Genomic DNA, 18,370 nt, shown 5'->3' on the forward strand with positions numbered 1-18,370 from the left:
TGGTCTGTATGTGTGGCGGCAGAAGGAAGAGGAGGGGCTAGAGTACCGGCGCGGGGGAGACGGGCAGCCTAGGACCACCACGAGGACGCGGCCCACGGTCCAGTATTACCAGCCGCCCAGGGCCAGGGACTGACTGACCACATCATGACTGAGTTACGGTACAGACACAACACCTGGACACTACATGACTGAGTTACGGTACAGACAGGTTACACCTGGACACTACATGACTGAGTTACGGTACAGACACAACACCTGGACACTACATGACTGAGTTACGGTACAGACACAACACCTGGACACTACATGACTGAGTTACAGTACAGACACAACACCTGGACACTACATGACTGAGTTACGGTACAGACAGGTTACACCTGGACACTACATGACTGAGTTACGGTACAGACACAACACCTGGACACTACATGACTGAGTTACAGTACAGACAGGTTACACCTGGACACTACATGACTGAGTTACGGTACAGACAGGTTACACCTGGACACTACATGACTGAGTTACGGTACAGACAGGTTACACCTGGACACTACATGACTGAGTTACGGTACAGACAGGTTACACCTGGACACTACATGACTGAGTTACGGTACAGACAGGTTACACCTGGACACTACATGACTGAGTTACGGTACAGACAGGTTACACCTGGACACTACATGACTGAGTTACGGTACAGACAGGTTACACCTGGACACTACATGACTGAGTTACGGTACAGACACAACACCTGGACACTACATGACTGAGTTACGGTACAGACAGGTTACACCTGGACACTACATGACTGAGTTACGGTACAGACACAACACCTGGACACTACATGACTGAGTTACGGTACAGACAGGTTACACCTGGACACTGCATGACTGAGTTACGGTACAGACAGGTTACACCTGGACACTACATGACTGAGTTACGGTACAGACAGGTTACACCTGGACACTACATGACTGAGTTACGGTACAGACACAACACCTGGACACTACATGACTGAGTTACGGTAAAGACAGGTTACACCTGGACACTACATGACTGAGTTACGGTACAGACACAACACCTGGACACTACATGACTGAGTTACGGTACAGACAGGTTACACCTGGACACTACATGACTGAGTTACGGTACAGACAGGTTACACCTGGACACTACGTGACTGAGTTACGGTACAGACAGGTTACACCTGGACACTACATGACTGAGTTACGGTACAGACACAACACCTGGACACTACATGACTGAGTTACGGTACAGACACAACACCTGGACACTACATGACTGAGTTACGGTACAGACACAACACCTGGACACTACATGACTGAGTTACGGTACAGATAGGTTACACCTGGACACTACATGACTGAGTTACGGTACAGACACAACACCTGGACACTACATGACTGAGTTACGGTACAGACAGGTTACACCTGGACACTACATGACTGAGTTACGGTACAGACACAACACCTGGACACTACATGACTGAGTTACGGTACAGACAGGTTACACCTGGACACTACATGACTGAGTTACGGTACAGACACAACACCTGGACACTACATGACTGAGTTACGGTACAGACAGGTTACACCTGGACACTACATGACTGAGTTACGGTACAGACAGGTTACACCTGGACACTACATGACTGAGTTACGGTACAGACACAACACCTGGACACTACATGACTGAGTTACGGTACAGACAGGTTACACCTGGACACTACATGACTGAGTTACGGTACAGACAGGTTACACCTGGACACTACATGACTGAGTTACGGTACAGACACAACACCTGGACACTACATGACTGAGTTACGGTACAGACACAACACCTGGACACTACATGACTGAGTTACGGTACAGACACAACACCTGGACACTACATGACTGAGTTACGGTACAGACACAACACCTGGACACTACATGACTGAGTTACAGTACAGACAGGTTACACCTGGACACTACATGACTGAGTTACGGTACAGACAGGTTACACCTGGACACTACATGACTGAGTTACGGTACAGACACAACACCTGGACACTACATGACTGAGTTACGGTACAGACAGGTTACACCTGGACACTACATGACTGAGTTACGGTACAGACAGGTTACACCTGGACACTACATGACTGAGTTACGGTACAGACAGGTTACACCTGGACACTACATGACTGAGTTACGGTACAGACACAACACCTGGACACTACATGACTGAGTTACTGTACAGACACAACACCTGGACACTACATGACTGAGTTACGGTACAGACACAACACCTGGACACTACATGACTGAGTTACAGTACAGACAGGTTACACCTGGACACTACATGACTGAGTTACGGTACAGACACAACACCTGGACACTACATGACTGAGTTACGGTACAGACACAACACCTGGACACTACATGACTGAGTTACGGTACAGACAGGTTACACCTGGACACTACATGACTGAGTTACGGTACAGACAGGTTACACCTGGACACTACATGACTGAGTTACGGTACAGACACAACACCTGGACACTACATGACTGAGTTACGGTACAGACACAACACCTGGACACTACATGACTGAGTTACGGTACAGACAGGTTACACCTGGACACTACATGACTGAGTTACGGTACAGACACAACACCTGGACACTACATGACTGAGTTACGGTACAGACAGGTTACACCTGGACACTACATGACTGAGTTACGGTACAGACAGGTTACACCTGGACACTACATGACTGAGTTACGGTACAGATAGGTTACACCTGGACACTACATGACTGAGTTACGGTACAGACACAACACCTGGACACTACATGACTGAGTTACGGTACAGACACAACACCTGGACACTACATGACTGAGTTACGGTACAGACACAACACCTGGACACTACATGACTGAGTTACGGTACAGACACAACACCTGGACACTACATGACTGAGTTACGGTACAGACACAACACCTGGACACTACATGACTGAGTTACGGTACAGACACAACACCTGGACACTACATGACTGAGTTACGGTACAGACAGGTTACACCTGGACACTACATGACTGAGTTACGGTACAGACACAACACCTGGACACTACATGACTGAGTTACGGTACAGACACAACACCTGGACACTACATGACTGAGTTACGGTACAGACACAACACCTGGACACTACATGACTGAGTTACGGTACAGACAGGTTACACCTGGACACTACATGACTGAGTTACGGTACAGACAGGTTACACCTGGACACTACATGACTGAGTTACGGTACAGACAGGTTACACCTGGACACTACATGACTGAGTTACGGTACAGACAGGTTACACCTGGACTCTACATGACTGAGTTACGGTACAGACACAACACCTGGACACTACATGACTGAGTTACGGTACAGACACAACACCTGGACACTACATGACTGAGTTACGGTACAGACAGGTTACACCTGGACACTACATGACTGAGTTACGGTACAGACAGGTTACTCCTGGACACTACATGACTGAGTTACGGTACAGACACAACACCTGGACACTACATGACTGAGTTACGGTACAGACAGGTTACACCTGGACACTACATGACTGAGTTACGGTACAGACAGGTTACACCTGGACACTACATGACTGAGTTACGGTACAGACAGGTTACACCTGGACACTACATGACTGAGTTACGGTACAGATAGGTTACACCTGGACACTACATGACTGAGTTACGGTACAGACACAACACCTGGACACTACATGACTGAGTTACGGTACAGACACAACACCTGGACACTACATGACTGAGTTACGGTACAGACACAACACCTGGACACTACATGACTGAGTTACGGTACAGACACAACACCTGGACACTACATGACTGAGTTACGGTACAGACACAACACCTGGACACTACATGACTGAGTTACGGTACAGACACAACACCTGGACACTACATGACTGAGTTACGGTACAGACACAACACCTGGACACTACATGACTGAGTTACGGTACAGACACAACACCTGGACACTACATGACTGAGTTACGGTACAGACAGGTTACACCTGGACACTACATGACTGAGTTACGGTACAGACACAACACCTGGACACTACATGACTGAGTTACGGTACAGACAGGTTACACCTGGACACTACATGACTGAGTTACGGTACAGACAGGTTACACCTGGACACTACATGACTGAGTTACGGTACAGACACAACACCTGGACACTACATGACTGAGTTACGGTACAGACACAACACCTGGACACTACATGACTGAGTTACGGTACAGACAGGTTACACCTGGACACTACATGACTGAGTTACGGTACAGACAGGTTACACCTGGACACTACATGACTGAGTTACGGTACAGACACAACACCTGGACACTACATGACTGAGTTACGGTACAGACAGGTTACACCTGGACACTACATGACTGAGTTACGGTACAGACAGGTTACACCTGGACACTACATGACTGAGTTACAGTACAGACAGGTTACACCTGGACACTACATGACTGAGTTACGGTACAGACACAACACCTGGACACTACATGACTGAGTTACGGTACAGACAGGTTACACCTGGACACTACATGACTGAGTTACGGTACAGACACAACACCTGGACACTACATGACTGAGTTACGGTACAGACAGGTTACACCTGGACACTACATGACTGAGTTACAGTACAGACAGGTTACACCTGGACACTACATGACTGAGTTACGGTACAGACAGGTTACACCTGGACACTACGTGACTGAGTTACGGTACAGACAGGTTACACCTGGACACTACATGACTGAGTTACGGTACAGACAGGTTACACCTGGACACTACATGACTGAGTTACGGTACAGACACAACACCTGGACACTACATGACTGAGTTACGGTACAGACACAACACCTGGACACTACATGACTGAGTTACGGTACAGACACAACACCTGGACACTACATGACTGAGTTACGGTACAGACACAACACCTGGACACTACATGACTGAGTTACGGTACAGACACAACACCTGGACACTACATGACTGAGTTACGGTACAGACAGGTTACACCTGGACACTACGTGACTGAGTTACGGTACAGACACAACACCTGGACACTACATGACTGAGTTACGGTACAGACACAACACCTGGACACTACATGACTGAGTTACGGTACAGACAGGTTACACCTGGACACTACATGACTGAGTTACGGTACAGACACAACACCTGGACACTACATGACTGAGTTACGGTACAGACAGGTTACACCTGGACACTACATGACTGAGTTACGGTACAGACACAACACCTGGACACTACATGACTGAGTTACGGTACAGACACAACACCTGGACACTACATGACTGAGTTACGGTACAGACACAACACCTGGACACTACATGACTGAGTTACGGTACAGACACAACACCTGGACACTACATGACTGAGTTACGGTACAGACAGGTTACACCTGGACACTACATGACTGAGTTACGGTACAGACAGGTTACACCTGGACACTACGTGACTGAGTTACGGTACAGACAGGTTACACCTGGACACTACATGACTGAGTTACGGTACAGACACAACACCTGGACACTACATGACTGAGTTACGGTACAGACACAACACCTGGACACTACATGACTGAGTTACGGTACAGACACAACACCTGGACACTACATGACTGAGATACGGTACAGACACAACACCTGGACACTACATGACTGAGATACGGTACAGACACAACACCTGGACACTACATGACTGAGTTACGGTACAGACACAACACCTGGACACTACATGACTGAGTTACGGTACAGACAGGTTACACCTGGACACTACATGACTGAGTTACGGTACAGACAGGTTACACCTGGACACTACATGACTGAGTTACGGTACAGACAGGTTACACCTGGACACTACATGACTGAGTTACGGTACAGACAGGTTACACCTGGACACTACATGACTGAGTTACGGTACAGACACAACACCTGGACACTACATGACTGAGTTACGGTACAGACACAACACCTGGACACTACATGACTGAGTTACGGTACAGACAGGTTACACCTGGACACTACATGACTGAGTTACGGTACAGACAGGTTACACCTGGGCACTACATGACTGAGATACGGTACAGACACAACACCTGGACACTACATGACTGAGTTACGGTACAGACAGGTTACACCTGGACACTACATGACTGAGTTACGGTACAGACACAACACCTGGACACTACATGACTGAGTTACGGTACAGACACAACACCTGGACACTACATGACTGAGTTACGGTACAGACAGGTTACACCTGGACACTACATGACTGAGTTACGGTACAGACAGGTTACACCTGGGCACTACATGACTGAGATACGGTACAGACACAACACCTGGACACTACATGACTGAGTTACGGTACAGACAGGTTACACCTGGACACTACATGACTGAGTTACGGTACAGACACAACACCTGGACACTACATGACTGAGTTACGGTACAGACAGGTTACACCTGTACACTACATGACTGAGTTACGGTACAGACAGGTTACACCTGGACACTACATGACTGAGTTACAGTACAGACACAACACCTGGACACTACATGACTGAGTTACGGTACAGACACAACACCTGGACACTACATGACTGAGTTACAGTACAGACACAACACCTGGACACTACATGACTGAGTTACGGTACAGACACAACACCTGGACACTACATGACTGAGTTACGGTACAGACACAACACCTGGACACCACATGACTGAGTTACAGTACAGACAGGTTACACCTGGACACTACATGACTGAGTTACGGTACAGACACAACACCTGGACACTACATGACTGAGTTACAGTACAGACAGGTTACACCTGGACACTACATGACTGAGTTACGGTACAGACACAACACCTGGACACTACATGACTGAGTTACGGTACAGACAGGTTACACCTGGACACTACATGACTGAGTTACGGTACAGACACAACACCTGGACACTACATGACTGAGTTACTGTACAGACACAACACCTGGACACTACATGACTGAGTTACGGTACAGACAGGTTACACCTGGACACTACATGACTGAGTTACGGTACAGACACAACACCTGGACACTACATGACTGAGTTACGGTACAGACACAACACCTGGACACTACATGACTGAGTTACGGTACAGACAGGTTACACCTGGACACTACATGACTGAGTTACTGTACAGACACAACACCTGGACACTACATGACTGAGTTACGGTACAGACAGGTTACACCTGGACACTACATGACTGAGTTACGGTACAGACACAACACCTGGACACTACATGACTGAGTTACGGTACAGACAGGTTACTCCTGGACACTACATGACTGAGTTACGGTACAGACAGGTTACTCCTGGACACTACATGACTGAGTTACGGTACAGACAGGTTACACCTGGACACTACATGACTGAGTTACAGTACAGACAGGTTACTCCTGGACACTACATGACTGAGTTACGGTACAGACAGGTTACTCCTGGACACTACATGACTGAGTTACGGTACAGACAGGTTACACCTGGACACTACATGACTGAGTTACAGTACAGACAGGTTACTCCTGGACACTACATGACTGAGTTACGGTACAGACACAACACCTGGACACTACATGACTGAGTTACGGTACAGACACAACACCTGGACACTACATGACTGAGTTACGGTACAGACACAACACCTGGACACTACATGACTGAGTTACGGTACAGACAGGTTACTCCTGGACACTACATGACTGAGTTACGGTACAGACAGGTTACTCCTGGACACTACATGACTGAGTTACGGTACAGACACAACACCTGGACACTACATGACTGAGTTACGGTACAGACAGGTTACACCTGGACACTACATGACTGAGTTACGGTACAGACACAACACCTGGACACTACATGACTGAGTTACGGTACAGACAGGTTACTCCTGGACACTACATGACTGAGTTACGGTACAGACAGGTTACTCCTGGACACTACATGACTGAGTTACGGTACAGACAGGTTACTCCTGGACACTACATGACTGAGTTACGGTACAGACAGGTTACTCCTGGACACTACATGACTGAGTTACGGTACAGACAGGTTACTCCTGGACACTACATGACTGAGTTACGGTACAGACAGGTTACACCTGGACACTACATGACTGAGTTACAGTACAGACAGGTTACACCTGGACACTACATGACTGAGTTACAGTACAGACAGGTTACTCCTGGACACTACATGACTGAGTTACGGTACAGACACAACACCTGGACACTACATGACTGAGTTACGGTACAGACACAACACCTGGACACTACATGACTGAGTTACAGTACAGACACAACACCTGGACACTACATGACTGAGTTACGGTACAGACAGGTTACACCTGGACACTACATGACTGAGTTACGGTACAGACACAACACCTGGACACTACATGACTGAGTTACGGTACAGACACAACACCTGGACACTACATGACTGAGTTACGGTACAGACACAACACCTGGACACTACATGACTGAGTTACGGTACAGACAGGTTACACCTGGACACTACATGACTGAGTTACGGTACAGACACAACACCTGGACACTACATGACTGAGTTACGGTACAGACACAACACCTGGACACTACATGACTGAGTTACGGTACAGACAGGTTACACCTGGACACTACATGACTGAGTTACAGTACAGACAGGTTACACCTGGACACTACATGACTGAGTTACGGTACAGACAGGTTACACCTGGACACTACGTGACTGAGTTACAGTACAGACACAACACCTGGATACTACATGACTGAGTTACGGTACAGACAGGTTACACCTGGACACTACATGACTGAGTTACAGTACAGACACAACACCTGGACACTACATGACTGAGTTACGGTACAGACACAACACCTGGACACTACATGACTGAGTTACGGTACAGACACAACACCTGGACACTACATGACTGAGTTACGGTACAGACAGGTTACACCTGGACACTACATGACTGAGTTACGGTACAGACACAACACCTGGACACTACATGACTGAGTTACAGTACAGACACAACACCTGGACACTACATGACTGAGTTACAGTACAGACAGGTTACACCTGGACACTACATGACTGAGTTACGGTACAGACACAACACCTGGACACTACATGACTGAGTTACGGTACAGACACAACACCTGGACACTACATGACTGAGTTACGGTACAGACAGGTTACACCTGTACACTACATGACTGAGTTACAGTACAGACACAACACCTGGACACTACATGACTGAGTTACGGTACAGACACAACACCTGGACACTACATGACTGAGTTACGGTACAGACACAACACCTGGACACTACATGACTGAGTTACGGTACAGACAGGTTACACCTGGACACTACATGACTGAGTTACGGTACAGACAGGTTACACCTGGACACTACATGACTGAGTTACTGTACAGACACAACACCTGGACACTACATGACTGAGTTACGGTACAGACACAACACCTGGACACTACATGACTGAGTTACGGTACAGACACAACACCTGGACACTACATGACTGAGTTACGGTACAGACACAACACCTGGACACTACATGACTGAGTTACGGTACAGACAGGTTACACCTGGACACTACATGACTGAGTTACGGTACAGACAGGTTACACCTGGACACTACATGACTGAGTTACGGTACAGACACAACACCTGGACACTACATGACTGAGTTACGGTACAGACCGGTTACACCTGGACACTACATGACTGAGTTACGGTACAGACACAACACCTGGACACTACATGACTGAGTTACGGTACAGACACAACACCTGGACACTACATGACTGAGTTACGGTACAGACAGGTTACACCTGGACACTACATGACTGAGTTACGGTACAGACAGGTTACACCTGGACACTACATGACTGAGTTACGGTACAGACACAACACCTGGACACTACATGACTGAGATACGGTACAGACACAACACCTGGACACTACATGACTGAGTTACGGTACAGACACAACACCTGGACACTACATGACTGAGTTACAGTACAGACAGGTTACACCTGGACACTACATGACTGAGTTACGGTACAGACACAACACCTGGACACTACATGACTGAGTTACGGTACAGACACAACACCTGGACACTACATGACTGAGTTACGGTACAGACAGGTTACACCTGGACACTACATGACTGAGTTACTGTACAGACACAACACCTGGACACTACATGACTGAGTTACGGTACAGACAGGTTACACCTGGACACTACATGACTGAGTTACGGTACAGACAGGTTACACCTGGACACTACATGACTGAGTTACGGTACAGACAGGTTACACCTGGACACTACATGACTGAGTTACGGTACAGACAGGTTACACCTGGACACTACATGACTGAGTTACGGTACAGACAGGTTACACCTGGACACTACATGACTGAGTTACGGTACAGACACAACACCTGGACACTACATGACTGAGTTACGGTACAGACAGGTTACACCTGGACACTACATGACTGAGTTACGGTACAGACAGGTTACACCTGGACACTACATGACTGAGTTACGGTACAGACAGGTTACACCTGGACACTACATGACTGAGTTACTGTACAGACACAACACCTGGACACTACATGACTGAGTTACGGTACAAACACAACACCTGGACACTACATGACTGAGTTACGGTACAGACAGGTTACACCTGGACACTACATGACTGAGTTACAGTACAGACACAACACCTGGACACTACATGACTGAGTTACAGTACAGACACAACACCTGGACACTACATGACTGAGTTACGGTACAGACAGGTTACACCTGGACACTACATGACTGAGTTACGGTACAGACACAACACCTGGACACTACATGACTGAGTTACGGTACAGACACAACACCTGGACACTACATGACTGAGTTACGGTACAGACAGGTTACACCTGGACACTACATGACTGAGTTACGGTACAGACAGGTTACACCTGGACACTACATGACTGAGTTACGGTACAGACACAACACCTGGACACTACATGACTGAGTTACGGTACAGACAGGTTACACCTGGACACTACATGACTGAGTTACGGTACAGACAGGTTACACCTGGACACTACATGACTGAGTTACAGTACAGACACAACACCTGGACACTACATGACTGAGTTACGGTACAGACACAACACCTGGACACTACATGACTGAGTTACGGTACAGACACAACACCTGGACACTACATGACTGAGTTACAGTACAGACACAACACCTGGACACTACATGACTGAGTTACGGTACAGACACAACACCTGGACACTACATGACTGAGTTACGGTACAGACAGGTTACACCTGGACACTACATGACTGAGTTACAGTACAGACACAACACCTGGACACTACATGACTGAGTTACAGTACAGACACAACACCTGGACACTACATGACTGAGTTACGGTACAGACAGGTTACACCTGGACACTACATGACTGAGTTACGGTACAGACACAACACCTGGACACTACATGACTGAGTTACGGTACAGACACAACACCTGGACACTACATGACTGAGTTACGGTACAGACAGGTTACACCTGGACACTACATGACTGAGTTACGGTACAGACACAACACCTGGACACTACATGACTGAGTTACGGTACAGACAGGTTACACCTGGACACTACATGACTGAGTTACAGTACAGACAGGTTACACCTGGACACTACATGACTGAGTTACGGTACAGACACAACACCTGGACACTACATGACTGAGTTACGGTACAGACACAACACCTGGACACTACATGACTGAGTTACGGTACAGACAGGTTACACCTGGACACTACATGACTGAGTTACGGTACAGACACAACACCTGGACACTACATGACTGAGTTACGGTACAGACAGGTTACACCTGGACACTACATGACTGAGTTACGGTACAGACACAACACCTGGACACTACATGACTGAGTTACGGTACAGACACAACACCTGGACACTACATGACTGAGTTACAGTACAGACAGGTTACACCTGGACACTACATGACTGAGTTACAGTACAGACAGGTTACACCTGGACACTACATGACTGAGTTACGGTACAGACACAACACCTGGACACTACGTGACTGAGTTACAGTACAGACAGGTTACACCTGGACACTACATGACTGAGTTACGGTACAGACAGGTTACACCTGGACACTACATGACTGAGTTACGGTACAGACACAACACCTGGACACTACATGACTGAGTTACGGTACAGACACAACACCTGGACACTACATGACTGAGTTACGGTACAGACACAACACCTGGACACTACATGACTGAGTTACGGTACAGACACAACACCTGGACACTACATGACTGAGTTACGGTACAGACAGGTTACACCTGGACACTACATGACTGAGTTACGGTACAGACAGGTTACACCTGGACACTACATGACTGAGTTACGGTACAGACACAACACCTGGACACTACATGACTGAGTTACGGTACAGACACAACACCTGGACACTACATGACTGAGTTACGGTACAGACAGGTTACACCTGGACACTACATGACTGAGTTACGGTACAGACAGGTTACACCTGGACACTACGTGACTGAGTTACGGTACAGACAGGTTACACCTGGACACTACATGACTGAGTTACGGTACAGACAGGTTACACCTGGACACTACATGACTGAGTTACGGTACAGACAGGTTACACCTGGACACTACATGACTGAGTTACGGTACAGACAGGTTACACCTGGACACTACATGACTGAGTTACGGTACAGACAGGTTACACCTGGACACTACATGACTGAGTTACGGTACAGACAGGTTACACCTGGACACTACATGACTGAGTTACGGTACAGACAGGTTACACCTGGACACTACATGACTGAGTTACGGTACAGACACAACACCTGGACACTACATGACTGAGTTACGGTACAGACACAACACCTGGACACTACATGACTGAGTTACAGTACAGACACAACACCTGGACACTACATGACTGAGTTACGGTACAGACACAACACCTGGACACTACATGACTGAGTTACGGTACAGACAGGTTACACCTGGACACTACATGACTGAGTTACGGTACAGACAGGTTACACCTGGACACTACATGACTGAGTTACGGTACAGACAGGTTACACCTGGACACTACATGACTGAGTTACGGTACAGACACAACACCTGGACACTACATGACTGAGTTACGGTACAGACAGGACACTACATGACTGAGTTACGGTACAGACACAACACCTGGACACTACATGACTGAGTTACGGTACAGACAGGTTACACCTGGACACTACATGACTGAGTTACGGTACAGACAGGTTACACCTGGACACTACATGACTGAGTTATGGTACAGACACAACACCTGGACACTACATGACTGAGTTACGGTACAGACACAACACCTGGACACTACATGACTGAGTTACGGTACAGACAGGTTACACCTGGACACTACATGACTGAGTTACGGTACAGACACAACACCTGGACACTACATGACTGAGTTACGGTACAGACACAACACCTGGACACTACATGACTGAGTTACAGTACAGACACAACACCTGGACACTACATGACTGAGTTACAGTACAGACAGGTTACACCTGGACACTACATGACTGAGTTACGGTACAGACACAACACCTGGACACTACATGACTGAGTTACGGTACAGACACAACACCTGGACACTACATGACTGAGTTATGGTACAGACACAACACCTGGACACTACATGACTGAGTTACAGTACAGACAGGTTACACCTGGACACTACATGACTGAGTTACGGTACAGACAGGTTACACCTGGACACTACATGACTGAGTTACGGTACAGACACAACACCTGGACACTACATGACTGAGTTATGGTACAGACAGGTTACACCTGGACACTACATGACTGAGTTACGGTACAGACAGGTTACACCTGGACACTACATGACTGAGTTACGGTACAGACAGGTTACACCTGGACACTACATGACTGAGTTACGGTACAGACACAACAGGGGGACACAACTGTCCCCCTTGGCCAGGTAAACACTATAGCAGTTTAGTCCCAAATGGCCCTCTGTTCCCTTGATTGTGCGCTACTTTTGACCAGATTGCTATGGGTTAGTCCTACGGGTCCTGGTCTATGGGTTAGTCCTACGGGTCCTGGTCTATGGGTTAGTCCTACGGGCCCTGGTCTATGGGTTAGTCCTACGGGTCCTGGTCTATGGGTTAGTCCTACGGGCCCTGGTCTATGGGTTAGTCCTACGGGTCCTGGTCTATGGGTTAGTCCTACGGGTCCTGGTCTATGGGTTAGTCCTACGGGCCCTGGTCTATGGGTTAGTCCTACGGGTCCTGGTCTATGGGTTAGTCCTACGGGTCCTGGTCTATGGGTTAGTCCTACGGGTCCTGGTCTATGGGTTAGTCCTACGGGTCCTGGTCTATGGGTTAGTCCTACGGGTCCTGGTCTATGGGTTAGTCCTACGGGTCCTGGTCTATGGGTTAGTCCTACGGGTCCTGGTCTATGGGTTAGTCCTACGGGTCCTGGTCTATGGGTTAGTCCTACGGGTCCTGGTCTATGGGTTAGTCCTACGGGTCCTGGTCTATGGGTTAGTCCTACGGGTCCTGGTCTATGGGTTAGTCCTACGGGTCCTGGTCTATGGGTTAGTCCTACGGGTCCTGGTCTATGGGTTAGTCCTACGGGCCCTGGTCTATGGGTTAGTCCTACGGGTCCTGGTCTATGGGTTAGTCCTACGGGCCCTGGTCTATGGGTTAGTCCTACGGGTCCTGGTCTATGGGTTAGTCCTACGGGTCCTGGTCTATGGGTTAGTCCTACGGGCCCTGGTCTATGGGTTAGTCCTACGGGTCCTGGTCTATGGGTTAGTCCTACGGGTCCTGGTCTATGGGTTAGTCCTACGGGTCCTGGTCTATGGGTTAGTCCTACGGGTCCTGGTCTATGGGTTAGTCCTACGGGTCCTGGTCTATGGGTTAGTCCTACGGGTCCTGGTCTATGGGTTAGTCCTACGGGTCCTGGTCTATGGGTTAGTCCTACGGGTCCTGGTCTATGGGTTAGTCCTACGGGCCCTGGTCTATGGGTTAGTCCTACGGGTCCTGGTCTATGGGTTAGTCCTACGGGTCCTGGTCTATGGGTTAGTCCTACGGGTCCTGGTCTATGGGTTAGTCCTACGGGTCCTGGTCTATGGGTTAGTCCTACGGGTCCTGGTCTATGGGTTAGTCCTACGGGTCCTGGTCTATGGGTTAGTCCTACGGGTCCTGGTCTATGGGTTAGTCCTACGGGTCCTGGCCTATGGGTTAGTCCTACGGGTCCTGGCCTATGGGTTAGTCCTACGGGTCCTGGCCTATGGGTTAGTCCTACGGGTCCTGGTCTATGGGTTAGTCCTACGGGCCCTGGTCTATGGGTTAGTCCTACGGGTCCTGGCCTATGGGTTAGTCCTACGGGTCCTGGCCTATGGGTTAGTCCTACGGGTCCTGGTCTATGGGTTAGTCCTACGGGTCCTGGTCTACGGGCCGTGGTCTATGGGTTAGTCCTACGGGTCCTGATCTATGGGTTAGTCCTACGGGCCCTGGTCTATGGGTTAGTCCTACGGGCCCTGGTCTATGGGTTAGTCCTACGGGTCCTGGTCTATGGGTTAGTCCTACGGATCCTGGTCTATGGGTTAGTCCTACGGGCCCTGGTCTATGGGTCAGTCCCACGGGTCCTTGTCTATGGGTTAGTCCTACGGGCCCTGGTCTATGGGTTAGTCCTACGGGTCCTGGTCTATGGGTTCGTCCTACGGGCCCTGGCCTATGGGTTAGTCCTACGGGCCCTGGTCTAAAGTAGTGTACTGTATTGGAAATGTAGTGCTATTTTGGACGCATGTCCCGTTCTGAGAACCACCCCGCTGACCGTTCACACTAGACCCTCCCTCCCTCCCTCCCTCCCTCCCTCCCTCCCTCCCTCCACACAGTTAGTCAGTAGCTAGCCTGAGGGCCTTATCGTCAAGTAAACAGCCCCCAGAGAGCAGACAGCAGCCGTTACCGCGGTTACCAGCGCTACGTCACGATAATATGATAGGTAAGGTTTGTGTGTTTTATTGACAGAAAGATTGTTTTACTCCCCAAGGCTGGATTGATCTTGGTTCAAAGCAGTGTGAACTGAACACGGGGTTGATGAGGTGATCTGATGAACTGAACACGGGGTTGATGAGGTGATCTGATGAACTGAACACAGGGTTGATGTTGGTTTGATGAGGGGGTTTGATGAACTGAACACGGGGTTGATGAGGTGATCTGATGAACTGAACACAGGGTTGATGTTGGTTTGATGAGGGGGTTTGATGAACTGAACACAGGGTTGATGAGGTGATCTGATGAACTGAACACAGGGTTGATGAGGTGATCTGATGAACTGAACACAGGGTGGATGGGGGTTTGATGAGGTGAACACAGGGTTGATGTTGGTTTGATGAGGTGATCTGATGAACTGAACACAGGGTTGATGAGGTGATCTGATGAACTGAACACAGGGTTGATGAGGTGATCTGATGAACTGAACACAGGGTTGATGGTAGTTTGATGAACTGAACACAGGGTTGATGGTGGTTTGATGAGGTGATCTGATGAACTGAACACAGGGTTGATGGTAGTTTGATGAGGTGGTCTGATGAACTGACAGTCTGTCTGTTTCTTTTCCCCCCCTCAGACGGAATCTACAAAGGATCCCAGAGGTCGACGCATCTGACCTCAAAAAAACCACATCTTTCTTCTCTCGGGGGTTGCAAAATTCCCGCGACTTTCCCAGGATTTTTCCCAGAAATCCCTGTTTTGGAGGATTCCACGTCCTTATTGTTCCCTCCTGATTCCACAGAATCGTTCAACTGTGGATTTCTGAAAAACAGACTTTTGGGAAAGTTAGTGGGATTTTTTTGCAGGCCTTCTCTCCTCTTCACCAAATACACGATGACTGACTCTTCCTCTGTGTTCACTTTGTGTCTCCATATCAAGAAGTGTGAAACATTCAGGAATTGGAATTGTTGCTCAAAAGGAGGCTGACAACGAGGACTCTAGCTAACAGACTTTGTGAAGCGCACAGCCGCTGTACACGGGGAAGATTTGTAAAATAGTTTATTATTAGACAAATAAAAATACTGCTCCTGTATTTCTCTGGTTTTTATTTGTCTGATTTGAAATCTGTTGTCCAATGAACTGTCTCATGTTGCACCCTTATTGTCTCAGTCCGTGTGTTCCTGTCTGACAGCTCAGTCCATGTGTTCCTGTCTGACAGCTCAGTCCATGTGTTCCTGTCTGACAGCTCAGTCCATGTGTTCCTGTCTGACAGCTCAGTCCATGTGTTCCTGTCTGACAGCTCAGTCTGTTACTACAGTCCATGTGTTCCTGTCTGACAGCTCAGTCTGTTACTACAGTCCATGTGTTCCTGTCTGACAGCTCAGTCTGTTACTACAGTCCATGTGTTCCTGTCTGACAGCTCAGTCTGTTACTCCAGTCCATGTGTTCCTGTCTGACAGCTCAGTCTGTTACTACAGTCCGTGTGTTCCTGTCTGACAGCTCAGTCTGTTACTCCAGTCCATGTGTTCCTGTCTGACAGCTCAGTCTGTTACTCCAGTCCATGTGTTCCTGTCTGACAGCTCAGTCTGTTACTACAGTCCGTGTGTTCCTGTCTGACAGCTCAGTCTGTTACTACAGTCCGTGTGTTCCTGTCTGACAGCTCAGTCTGTTACTACAGTCCATGTGTTCCTCTCAGCTCAAGCTCATTTGTTGCGTTCAGCGAAGCGGCTCAGAAGAGGAGGTTAATGTTTGTTTCCGTCTGTCTGTCTGTCTGTCTATCTGCCCATCCATCCTGCTAGATAGGTTTCCATATTACTGCCCATCTATTATTAATCTATGCTCTCTGATGGAGCTGCATTGAGCTGGGGAATATAGAATAACAGGTGACCTCTCAAACCTTAACCTTGTCTGTCCAGTGGACCTCTCAAACCCTAACCTCCTCTGTCCAGTGGACCTCTCAAACCCTAACCTCCTCTGACCAGTGGACCTCTCTAACCCTAACCTCCTCTGACCAGTGGAC

At 48.3% G+C, this 18,370-nt stretch overlaps 1 protein-coding gene across 4 annotated transcripts in view; it reads left to right on the forward strand.

The window, feature by feature from the left end:
* Nucleotides 1-17,443, forward strand: part of tdrd3 (tudor domain containing 3) — a 75,838-nt gene extending 58,395 nt beyond the window's left edge. For 2 of the 4 annotated variants that reach the window (XM_036951470.1, XM_036951472.1), the window contains exons 14-15: nucleotides 23-158; nucleotides 16,988-17,443. In XM_036951470.1, coding sequence (XP_036807365.1) covers nucleotides 23-133 — 111 coding nt within the window. In that variant the 3' untranslated portion in view covers nucleotides 134-158; nucleotides 16,988-17,443. The remainder of the gene's footprint in view (nucleotides 1-22; nucleotides 159-16,987) is intronic. The other 2 variants (XM_036951471.1, XM_036951474.1) reach the window with 2 other exon arrangements.
* Nucleotides 17,444-18,370: the final 927 nt, after the last annotated feature.

Source organism: Oncorhynchus mykiss, chromosome 18 (assembly GCF_013265735.2).
Source record: "Oncorhynchus mykiss isolate Arlee chromosome 18, USDA_OmykA_1.1, whole genome shotgun sequence".
NCBI classification, from domain to species: Eukaryota; Metazoa; Chordata; class Actinopteri; order Salmoniformes; family Salmonidae; genus Oncorhynchus; species Oncorhynchus mykiss.